Genomic DNA, 12,231 nt, shown 5'->3' with positions numbered 1-12,231 from the left:
TGCAACATGATCGGGCATAGTTCGAAAACCCGACATACAACCACCCCAAAATTTACCTAGCAAAAACTAGCTATAAAATGAGTTGCCTACTTAAGCTTCAGTTTTGGTCATAGGTCTTAAGCAAAACTTTTGGGGCAAAAGTGGTTACATCTAACTGTGTTTGTTGCCTGAAAACAAAAATTTAACTAGGATATCTTGATTTTGAGCTTGGAAACTACTTGCACATTCGTATACAAGATTTGTGTCTTGTTTCTAAGAGGTAAGCTTTAAAATGAATCATATACATGAAATATTAATGTTTAAGATAAAGAGTAGACAACATTGAAGAACAAATAAAATATTTGCCAAAATAAACAATGCAGCTTTCTCTCTCTTTTCTTTGACCATGAAAAAAAAAAAGATTTGTGATTTTGGTATTCATCAAGTAATAATTCTTTTGGTTTTTATTGGGTCCTAACTAATGTAATTTTTTTTTTTTTTTTAACTATTGGAATTTTGTATGTAATTATTTCTATGAAAAAAGAAAAGAAAAAAACTTAGTCAAGTACTAATGGGATGAATATTTCCAAAATGCCACGTCATCATTTCACATCCGCGAGTAATACAGTAACTTACAAATTTTTTTTTTTTTGGGTGTAAAATAATTAAGAAAAAAAGCATTATTTAGCCCAAAAAAAAAGCCCAATTATTATCTATACGTTCTTCTTCCTAGAAACAAAGTGATGCATATTAGTTAAGGGAAAATAAAATATTTTAATATTTTATGTTTTTCTCTTTTTTAGTAGAATTAGGATTCATTTGCTTTTACAAGTTCAATTAAATCCTTTTTTTAATTGAATTAGAATTTTAATTGCTTTTTTTTTCCTAGTTAAGATGCTTTTCCTTTTCCAAGTAGAAGTAGATTTATTATTTCTTTTTTTAAAAAGAGTAGTCCTATAAATACTTTTTACAGGGAAGGTGATTAATATTATGTGTTTTTTAATAAAAGTTTGCTGAGGATTTCTCTTTTATTTTAACTACCAGCTTTGTAGTAATTGTTTGTCATAGGTTCTGCTTCTACACGCTACGCTGCACAAAGCCCTAGCGAGAGAGAGAGGGTGCGAGAAGTGAGCGGAGATGGAGGTACTGAAGCAAGAGATCCTGAAGAAGAAACAATCTCTGAAAGAAGACACAGGCGGCCGTAAATTCTTCAAGCGCTCCGAGCTCGAACAGAAACAAATCCAGAAGCTTCGCGACCAAGAGAAACTCGAACTCCAAGCCAAATCTAACCGCCAATCCTCTTCTTCTTCTTCCTCAACCACCACTACCAAAGCCTCCGCCACCGCCATCACATCCTCCACAACCGCCGCCGCCGCCATGACGTCATCGCTCACCCACGAACATAAACTCGTTCTCCCTCGACAAGAAGTGATCCGTCGCCTCCGTTTCCTCAAGCAACCGATCACTCTCTTCGGCGAGGACGATACGGCTCGGCTCGACCGGTTAAAGTACGTGCTTAAAAACGGCCTCTTCGAGGTCGATAGTGATATGACTGAAGGGCAGACGAATGACTTTCTTCGCGATATTGTGGAGCTGAGGAAGCGGCGGAGGAGTGGGATGATGATGGTGAGCGAGAGGAAGAGGCAGAAAGGAGAGGAGGATAACGATGAGGATTTGAAGCGAATGAAGGCGAGTTTCGATGAATTGTGTGAGGAGGATAAGATTCTGGTGTTCTTTAAGAGGCTATTGACTGAGCGGCGGCAGGAATTGGATGAGATGGGCGAGGCCGAGAAGCGGACCGCCAAGGGGAAGTCTATGGTGGCCACTTTTAAGCAGTGTGTTCGGTATTTGAATCCGCTGTTCAAGTTTTGCAGGAAGAAGGTGAGTGGTTTTTGAATGAATTTCCAAGCTTGGATTTTTGTTTGGTTCTAGCTAATAGTTGCCATTGTTAAATTTTGATTCATTCACTTGGTTTTAGTGTGAGTAGCTTATGAATATGTGAATTGAAGTATTGAGAACTAGGATGATAAAACTATTTGACTTGTGATATGCCCTTGATTTTTTGATAAGTTATGGAAATTGGTAAAAGATTAAGAGAGTTGCTGCACAATGTGATTATAATGCAAATTGAAGAGTAATGAAAATTGATATACTTTTTACCTATCAAAAAAATTTAAAAAATTGATATACTTTCCAAAGTGTGTAACCTTTAAATAGAGAATGTAAGAAAATTCTTTTAAGATAGTTTCAGTTCAGCTCTAAAAGAAAATTTCAACTTATAGTTCCCATTACTCAATCACAATATGTAATATGGATTGAGATTTGGAAGTGTTATTCTGGCCATGTTTTGAAATTGAATTGATTAGTATTGCCACTACCTACATGTAAAAAACCAGATATCTCTTTTTTTTTTTTTTTTTTTTTACTCATACATATATATATGTATATATATATATATATATATAAACAAATGGAGAGCCTTGTTATTTTGTTATATTGTATAGAAAGGAGTGTGATTTGTTGATCAATTCATTTTCAACCCAATCTTAGACCCTTTATTGTATGAAGAAAATAGATGTATGTGGAATCATTAGTTGCTTGGGTTTATTTCAGTGTTGAAGGTTTATTAAGTGCTGATCAGTTTGTTGATAGGCTTTGAGTTTGAAGGATTTTTATGATGACATTTTATAGCATTGTTGGGACCTAGGGGAGACTGGAGAAGGATATTTTGGAATCCTTTTAATAGGAATCTCATGACTTAGGCAGCTTTGAGAAGTCCTTGAATGCTTCTTTTATTACTTTTGTGCCTAAAAGACGGGTACTAAAAATATAAGGGCCTTTCACCCCTATCAGTCTGTATTGGAACACTTAGAAGATTTTGATGAAGGTTTTGTTTTGAGTCTGTGTCGGGGTTAAAAGTTAATTTGGGAAAGACCTAGTCCCGATTAGGGAGGTTGAAGAGGTAGAGAAGTTGGCTGGCTTGATGTGGTATACTACCCATGAAATTCCTTGGAATGCCTATAGAAGCTCCTTCAAGGATTAGTGTACTATGGAATTTTGTTAGAAAGGATGGAAAGGAAATTAACTAGATGGAAGAAATTTTATCTGAGGCCGGAAGGCCTCATGCTCTGTAAGAGCACCTTATGTAGTTTATCTATCGACAACCTCGCTTCATTCACTATTCCTATTAATGTAGCAAATAGGATTGAGAAGCTCCAAAGGAACTTCATGTGTGGTGGGATGATTGAAGCATTTAAGTTTCATCTAGCATATTGGAATATGGTTTGGACCTTTTGGCTTATGGGCTCCTATAATCCCTTAGCATAGCATCTAGAGACTTAACTTTTTCTTCACATTGTCCTCTAACTTAGTTAAATATTCAAGAACTGATCTTCTTCACATCTTCCCATCTGGTGTCTTGGCTTCCCTATAATGCGTGATTGCTGCAAATTTCAACTTCATATATGCTTGGAGGAATTGGTGCCAGTTTTATTTTCTCTCTTAGTTTTATCGAGGCCTTGCTGGAAAACCATTTCAGTGCGTAAACCTCTCTCTCTGTCTCTCTTTGAGTCCTTAGGAATTTAACCTAAAATCTAATGTAATCCTGTCAATCCTTTTAAGACCTGATCTTAGGCTGCGGGACTCACAACAGCTATATTTGTTGTCAGTAGTCTTTACTCTTTACTTTGAAACAAGTTCCATACAGTGAAGCCTACATGGATCACCTCTCACAAGTCACAAGTCACAACTGATTATAAAATGCTGTATATATGTATTTCCAATTTTCACTATGTTTGAGAGGATATCCACATGATGCTGTGCATGTACATTTATATATACATACAACCAAACGTATAAATCCTTTTCTTTTCTTTAAAATTTCTGGTTAGATTTGGTGTTGACTATTGTTGCTTTCTTTGTATAAAGCACACTGTATTGGGCTCATGTTAATTCTCTTTATAGGTTCTTCCTGATGATATTCGCCAAGCATTGATGTTGGTGGTTGAATGCTGCTTGAAGCGAGACTACTTAGCTGGAATGGACCATTATATTAGGCTCGCCATTGGAAATGCAGCTTGGCCTATTGGTGTCACTATGGTTGGTATCCATGAACGTTCTGCCCGTGAGAAGATTTACACCAATAGTGTGGCCCACATTATGAATGATGAGACAACTAGGAAGTACTTGCAATCAGTGAGGACATTGATGACCTTTTGCCAACGACGGTACCCAGCATTGCCATCCAAATCTGTTGAGTTCAACAGCCTGGCAAATGGTAGTGACTTACAATCTCTGCTAGCAGAAGAGAGGATTTCTGGGGGTAATCTAGCCTCTGAGGAAAGGCTCGGATAATGCCTGCTCCAAATGAGAGCTAGCTGTTATGTATTCTATGATCTGTTTATGGGATATTATTGCATTTCAATGTTTCATGTGCCATCCAATTCTAAGCTTTGAATGGTAAAATCCACAGTACTCTTTGACCATGGATGTTTTTCATTGATTGTGTACCAATATAAATGCAGAAAGTGAAGTTTATACTTAATACTTTCGTTCATATATATGTTTATTTTTTGTCCTTTAATTCATTCTTATGTGGGGAAAGGTAACTAATAAGATCAATACATTATTATTATTATTATTTTATGTTGTGCTCCATGAGTTCTTTCACTGTGTTGGGTCATCACTCATGGGGTGTTCCTTCGGATAGGGGGATTGTTTATTTTTTTGAATAGGAACAGTTATATGTACTTTTGGATAACCAGTGACAAGAAACATGTATCTTTTTTCTTCTCTCTTCTCTTTTCAGCTCATCTCTCTCTCTCTCTCACGTTACTTCCCTCTGTCAGACGAAAGTGGCCAAAATTGCAAATTAACACTCTTTGCCAAACAATATAATTAATAGGCACTGTTTTCAAACTATATATATCAGCGTTCATCTAAAAAGTAAGCCTCTAAAACTTGATTTATAAGCCGACCCTTTCAGCATAGATTTGTATGTGCTAGCAAACAAAACAAAACACTTTACTGGTAATTTTCTAGTTGTTGTGTGTAAGAACTAAGAGGTTTTCTTGGGCCACAAAGTTAGTGGGAGGTGAGGTCAAGTTTGATGTAAACTCCTCTGACACTTGTGTCTCTTCTTTTTGTACTTTTCATATATTAATATAATTCTACCACTTCTGTTAAAAAAAAAAAATGTTATTCAAACATTATCAGTCTAGCTGTACAACATAAATCAATGCACAGTTATATCTCTTTTCTCCCAGTCATTCAGACATCTCTCCTCATCTCAGACATAAATTTTTTTTAGCTTATAAATCGAGTATTAGAGACTCGATTTTCAGGCGAACGCCATGTGAAAAATATGTCAAATTAGACGTAATCAGAATTTTGAAATCTTGAGACTCGATTTATAAGCCCTAAATTATGTTTTTTAAACTCGAGATGTTAGTAAAAAATATAGTTTTATAATAGTACCTACTAATTATATTGTTTGGCAAATAGGGTTAATTCCCAATTTTGGCCAACCAAAGCTCCTCTCTCTCTCATCCCTCTCTCTCATCTCACAAATCAGGTCATGCCCTTGCCACAGCTGGTCATGCCTTTGCCTCCATCTCTTTTCTCTTTGCTCAGATCGGAGTTTGGGTGTGTTTGTTAAAATTGGGTTTTTTTTTTTTGTGTTTGTTCATATGGGTTTGGTGGCTATGGTGGTGGAATGGTGTTTGATTTTTTTTTTTTTTTTTTAAATTTTTCTATGGGTTTGATGGCTATGGTGGTGGTGATGGTGGTTGTGGTGGCTATAGGTTTGGTGGCTATGGTAGTGGTACGGGTTTTTTTTTTTTTTTTTTTTTTTTTTTTTTTTTTTTTTTGTGTGGGTTTGGTGGTTGTGGTGGTGGTGGTGGTTTGGTTTTTTAATTTGCTTTTTCTATGGGTTTGGTGGTGATGGTGGTTGTGGAGGTTGTTGCTAGTGGAGTGGCAGTGGAGGTGATTGTGGGTGGATGAAAGGTTGTTGCGGTGGATATTTTTTATTTTATTTTAATGAGTTTTTTTATATTATTTTAATCAAATAGTAAAAATATAGATCCATTGATGTTGAATGTATTGTAAAGTGAATAGGTAAAATAGATAAAGTAATTTTGTAAGTGCTAAATAGCTAAATTTTTAGTTCACTAATTGATGCTCTAAGCTCTTCTAACTCAATTTAAGTTACAATTAACCAAAGATTTGCTTCGGTCTATAGCATCACCAATTAGAGTCATGTCTTCAAGGTTGGCTGTCTTCATAGATCAATGTAATAATGAGTTTTGTGATTTTTGTCCTCCAAGTGGCATGACATTTATGAAACTGAAAAATGTAGGACACTCCAATTTTTTATTTTGCTTTCTTTCCAATTTTTGTCAACATTCAGCTTCGTGATGAACTCATAATTTCTTGAGGAATGGGGCTGCGAGGATAGATATGTATAGTAGTATAATTTAACTTAAAAAAAAAAAAAAAAAAGAGTTAGATGTATACACTCGACATTAAAAAAATTGATATGAACAAAAAATATAATATTAGTCTAATTTGTAGAAATGTGATTCGAATTAAGAATTTTATCAACTTAAAAATTATAAGAGAAGAAGATAAGAACAAAAAAAAATTATTTATTTTTAAAAGATTTAAAAAAAATTCTGCACTATATATATAACCAAAGTTGAGAAAAAATCCAATTAAATTTTAAAATTGAGAATATTTGTGGTAAGTGAGTATGAAGAGTCCATATAAATGGATTATTTGCTAAATATATATAATATATATAAATGGATATAAAAAATCTAATTATATATTTAATTTTATATCTAAAATTAAAAGAAAAGAGGGTTTGAAAGGTTTTGTTTTCTAACTAAAAATAATATAAGTATATTTACATTATACAATTTTTTTTTCAAAAAAGGACATAATATAAATAGTCACTTACAGGTAGAAACTTATATAAGCATATGATATATATATATATATATATATATATACACGCACGACTTTTAAACTAGTTTAGTAATTTATGATAAAAATTTTAATTTACTAATTAAACCTTTTTTTTTTGGTTTAGAAATTTAACCCTCCTATTTAAATGTTGCTAAGGTTTTAATTAAATTGTAATTCTATCTATTTTGTCCAAAAAAAATAGTAATAAACTAATAATAATACCAAAACTGAAGTAATTTAAAAAAAAAAAAAAATCTTAATCTACAAATACCAAAAAGCTGGAGTGCATATGTGCAAAAACATTTATTCTTGTTGAACCCTTTAAACCTCTCTCAAGCCTAAACTCCGCCACTGTCCCCAACAAGAAACTCAACCATCAAGCTGTGCCCTCAGAGTTCAAAGTTCCGACAAAGTTTCACCACACCGACATACAAGGTTTGTTTTCTTTAACTATTCCATCAATCTCTTTTTATTACTTCTATAAATGTATATTTCCTAAGCTATGCTCTGAGTTGACCCTCTGTTGTTAACTGAGAAAACCCAAAAAGAAAGTAAAAGACATGTCAAACTTACATGAAAAAAAGAAAAGAAAGAAAACTCCCTCTCAACTGAGCCAAGTTGCAATTTATATATGTAGAATGGTGGGATTTTTTTGGTTTTTAGTTTTTCCCCAAATAGTGAGTAGTATAACACTAAAAAAATTTGCTTCCATTTATTTTTGCAATCAAAGAGAGTACTTTTACTGAGGTTTTATGCTTTCCTTTCCTTTTCTTTTGGTTTGCAGGTCATTTAGCATTGGTGGGTTGCCCTTTCTTAGAAAATGGTATTAATTCACTGTGCTGATTTAGGGTTAAGGCTTTGTATTTTGGTTTCCTTTTCCATGATTTTGAGACCCTTTTTTTTGTTTTTTGATTGATTTGTCTGGTGGGTTTTGTATCAGCTCCCTCTTTCATTGCTCAAGACTGCTCAAGGGCATCCTATGGTAAGAAATTTTTCTCTATGGATTTTATTTGTGTTTCACATTGTACTGCTGTTTGGTTGCTGGTAAATGTAAGAAGAGGGCAGAACCTTTTTTTTTTTTTTTTCAAATTTAATTTTGGTTACTTGTGAATAGTTGGGATACTAGAAGTTTTAAAATAAAGGGCAAAAATAAAGGATTATACATTAAATTTGATAACTTAGCATTGTTTAAGTAATTTTCTAGGTTTTTAAACCAAAATATTGCATAGATTGTTGTTCAGAACAGCATAAAGGTACTTTCTGAATGCTAATAGATATGTCTTTATTTTTCTTTGTCCTCCTTTTCTTAAGGTTCCAAAAGGATTTGTAAGGTGTTAACCAAATCTAAATTCATGTAAAAGACAAATTTTATCCTAATTACTCTCTTTTTTGGGTGCTAGTTAGTCGAGCTGAAAAGTGGTGAGACTTACAATGGACATTTGGTGAATTGTGATACATGGATGAATATCCATCTTCGAGAAGTCATATGTACCTCAAAGGTAATTATTCTTGAACCATTCATATAATTGTCATATTATTTTATTTTATTTTTTTCCTTGTAAATCAAGTTTTATGATCTTTTGTGGCTTATGATTGCACTTAAGGGTTGAAATGATGATGTAGGATGGAGATAGATTTTGGAGAATGCCTGACTGTTACATTCGGGGAATACTATTAAGTATCTTCGGGTCCCAGATGAGGTATTTTTTATACATTCGACTTTTGTCCTTAATCTGTAATGGTTTTTTTTGTTCCCCTGCGTCTTTTGTATGCTTCTTTTTAAATTAAAACGCTGTGAGTGTTCCTCTCTCTGTCTCTCTCTGGAATGATGCAGCTTAGCCAAATCAGACATCGATGTGCTCCATAAGGTGCTGTCATCAAAGCTTGTCTTGGTTGTTATTGAGTTTCATTCTGGCTCTCTTGCGTTCCTTGATCAAGCTTTGGGTCACATGCCTTTTGTAGAAGCGCATCCGTGTGATGTTAAAAATGGAGATTGGATGTTCACTGACCAGAGTCTTCCCTTTTTATTTCTCTATTTCCTTTTTCATTTAACTTTTCTTTTAGCTGAGGGGGAAGGAGAGGAGGAGGGGGGGGGGGGTGTTGGGATGTTTAGCGTGGCTAGGTTTACTTGGTGGGAAATAATCCAAAATTTTCTGAAAATGGAGCCTTGTGCACAACGTAGTCTTGTTAAAGCTGTTTGCATAGATCATCTAGTACTTCTGTATTTTTCTGTTATGTTCCCTTTTGTCACATTGATTCCTGCTAGTTTTTAGCATTTACTTAAGCCCAGGGTTACTTCCAGTCAATCTACTGGATCTTTTGTTCCATCAGCTTTTGGAAATTTATTTTTCTTTAGTCTGTAATCATTTACTGGGGAATATTTGTTGCATTGTTGGGGGAATGTTTCTGACAGACTGGGTGTATTTTGGGTTTTCTTTCTGCTGTGTAGTAAGCAAATAATTTAGACTGTGTGCTGTTAATTTATTTCTTCCTTTTGTTCTAAATTTGTTTTGATGAATTATATTAGTTTCATGGTCCAAATTTTTGACAAGTTATATTAGTTTCATAGTCCAAAGGACTTAATTGACTCCTCTTTCAATGTTTGCTGTCTTGTTAGGTGATTGATAAAGTTCAGGAGGAGTCCAAGACCCGTGCAGGTATAGTTTGGTGGCTACACACACATACACACAAAAGGAGAAAAAAGATGGAGTAACATCAAATAAGGATTTGTTTCTGTGACATTAATTACTGAACTGTTTTACCTATATAATAATCAATCATATTGATTGCCTATGTTTAATCACCGCATTGAGCACCATCTCTGTTATTTCAAGTTCTGTAGTAGAGTTGGTTCTGATATTCTAGATTTCAGTTTAAATTGGTTAGCTTACAAAGAAATTGACCAGAGCCTACTTTCCTCACTAGTGTCATTTCTGGTTTGGAAGAACTACTTTGATTTTTATACAATTATTTGTATGACTGACTTTGTAACTGGTGACTTGTTCAGATAGAAAGCCACCTGGTGTGGGGCGTGGAAGGGGAAGGGGTAGAGAGGAAGGTGGTGGTGCAAGGCAAGTGAAAGGCATTGGGCGTGGTGGAGATGATGCAGGTGGCAGAGGCATGGGTGGAGGTCGGGGTAGAGGAACTTCTTCAGGCAGGACTGGTAGCAGCAGAGGTATCAAATACCAAAGAGCTTAGTTACTGACTTTCTATAATTTATGCCATAACAAATCCATAGATTTTTTCATGAATTTTCTTAAAGCACACTTTATTTGCTTCAATTATCAATGATAAGAATTTAAGTCTAAGCATCATCACCAAGGTAATTCCAACAAAAACACATGTTGGGTACCAGTCATAGCTGGTATACCCACACATGGCTCATATAATTGAATATCCTGTCAAAGATTCAATAATAGAACCTTGTTGTAATATGATTTACTGGGTGGGGGCATTGTCATCTCATTTTGTAATAAGATGATTGCCACTATATAAGTCTCTTTTCTCTGCATTGTGCACCTGCACACATTTTTAATGTGAATTTGAGGGAGGATTAGCAATCTTTTTAGGATGACTAATGGATTCTCTTTGTGGGGCAGGTGGACGTGGACGTGGCTGATAAAAATTTAAGGTGTTGGGATGGGGTAGCTGCTGCCCTGGAAGGCACCTTGTTTCCTTCTTTAAGGGCAAGATATGTCTTAAGTAACAGAGCCAGAGAGAAGATCTTTCCCTTGCTACACAAGTGGTTGGGGATGCATGCTGAAGACTGCGTCCATTTAACAGATTTTAGTATAGCTTTTTACTTAATTGCCCTTTTTATGCAAAAGGTCATTCGTAGAAGCAAACGATACAATCTTTCTTGATGTTCCTTTCAGTGTGAACACCCGTATTAACTTATCATACTTTTTCTCAACATAGTACATGTGAATGAATTATTGTTGATGATGAATATGGTTTGAGAAACAATCTATATTGCATGACTGATCTGGTGGATGTTAATGTGTGGCTAATGGTTTAATGCATAAACCTTGATATATTAAAAGGAATTACATCTCCTAGCCTAATGAGCTGTGAGAAGCAAAATCTCTTAGGTCTTGCAAATCAATTATGGCTTAAAGCAATACTGCATTTGTAGTGTTGAGATTTGACCTATCTCAATATCAAAATTCACAGGGTTTTTATACTTGTTAGTTGGGCTTCAATGTCCAATTGAAAGTATAAATAGCAGTGAGTGACTCATAGCAAGTACCAGACATTTAGCCTCATTGAGTTTCCTTAACGTTAAAGGTCAATAGCAAGTGTGATGTTTTGATTCCTTTCCTGTGTCACTGACTCACTAGTTAAGAAGTAGCTGTGGACCTGTGGTTGTAGTCAATGTTCTAATTTCTAATAATAGGACCGAACTGGTTGACCAACCGTGAAACTGGAAATAGTCATTTAAAAGGGGCTAGTCAATTTCAACTGTAGACTGCAGTAATATAAAATCAATGTTACCAATGCAAAATCTTTCCAAAATCAAGAAAACGAGTATATATAATTTCAAATTAGGAGTATGAGCAACTCTTGTACAGATTTAGAAATTCTTTAATCAAAATATGAAGAAATCAATGGTTATTTTCATAATTCTTTTTAAAAGTTTGTAGACGTAACTCTTTCCACAACTTACTGAATTGATAGATTATGAGCAGTAGACAAACATTTTTATATGGATTCACCATTTTTTTTCACTACTCACAAATATTATGATTCTTCAAAAATGTTACTATTAAATTCTTAATTTAGTCTTTCAATTATTAGGCAAAGTTCAATTTCAACGTTTAACCTATTTATTGTGTCAATTTCTTTCCTTAACTTTCAAAATCAAGTCAAATCCATTCTTTTACTTTACAAAAAAGTTGCTCCAATCCGGTTTTAAGGAATTTCCTCTAACCTATTACATGATAATTTATAAAACTATTTATGTGTATTATTTAAACAAGTTACATTACTTAGTAAAAAAGTCATGTGACTAAAATTATATATAAATTATCTCTTCAGTTGCTACATAATGAGTTGAAAGAAGATAACATCAAACCAATTTGGAGCTAAACATTTTCTCTTCTCTCAATTAGAATTTTGAAATCGTTATCTCACAAATAGAGAACATATTGAAAACATACTTTACAACTATTTTCACCAACACTATTGTCAAATAATTGCAGTAATTTTAAAATAATAAAAAAGAATACAAAACCTTGAGAGCTTGGCTTCCCAAAGAGGACAAGGCCTTCTAGTGTGGTGCAAAGG

General features: G+C 34.2%; 2 protein-coding genes and 1 non-coding gene across 3 annotated transcripts; all 3 read left to right on the top strand.

Annotated features, from left to right (window-relative positions):
- The first annotated feature begins 1,000 nt into the window (after positions 1 to 1,000).
- Positions 1,001 to 4,519, top strand: LOC111995153 (uncharacterized). The gene is made up of 2 exons (XM_024027059.2): positions 1,001 to 1,860; positions 3,943 to 4,519. Exons 1-2 carry the CDS (start codon positions 1,117 to 1,119, stop codon positions 4,330 to 4,332), a joined length of 1,134 nt encoding a protein of 377 aa, XP_023882827.1. The 5' UTR covers positions 1,001 to 1,116; the 3' UTR covers positions 4,333 to 4,519.
- A 2,735-nt stretch (positions 4,520 to 7,254) lies between these two features.
- LOC111995167 (probable U6 snRNA-associated Sm-like protein LSm4) lies at positions 7,255 to 10,911 on the top strand. The gene is given in 9 exon segments (XM_024027077.2): positions 7,255 to 7,380; positions 7,730 to 7,768; positions 7,886 to 7,927; positions 8,346 to 8,444; positions 8,569 to 8,605; positions 8,608 to 8,645; positions 9,563 to 9,602; positions 9,953 to 10,120; positions 10,545 to 10,911. Coding segments are annotated over 8 exon segments (447 nt in total). The 5' UTR covers positions 7,255 to 7,380; positions 7,730 to 7,765; the 3' UTR covers positions 10,565 to 10,911.
- Positions 8,766 to 8,958, top strand: LOC111995173 (small nucleolar RNA snoR127). The gene has a single exon (XR_002881132.1). It is a non-coding gene; the product is annotated as a small nucleolar RNA snoR127 (small nucleolar RNA).
- Positions 10,912 to 12,231: the final 1,320 nt, after the last annotated feature.

Source organism: Quercus suber, unplaced genomic scaffold (genome assembly GCF_002906115.3).
Source record: "Quercus suber isolate HL8 unplaced genomic scaffold, Cork oak 2.0 scaffold_539, whole genome shotgun sequence".
Taxonomy (NCBI): Eukaryota; Viridiplantae; Streptophyta; class Magnoliopsida; order Fagales; family Fagaceae; genus Quercus; species Quercus suber.
Note: the sequence above shows the minus strand (reverse complement) of the source record. Positions and strands in the feature narration are given on the sequence as shown.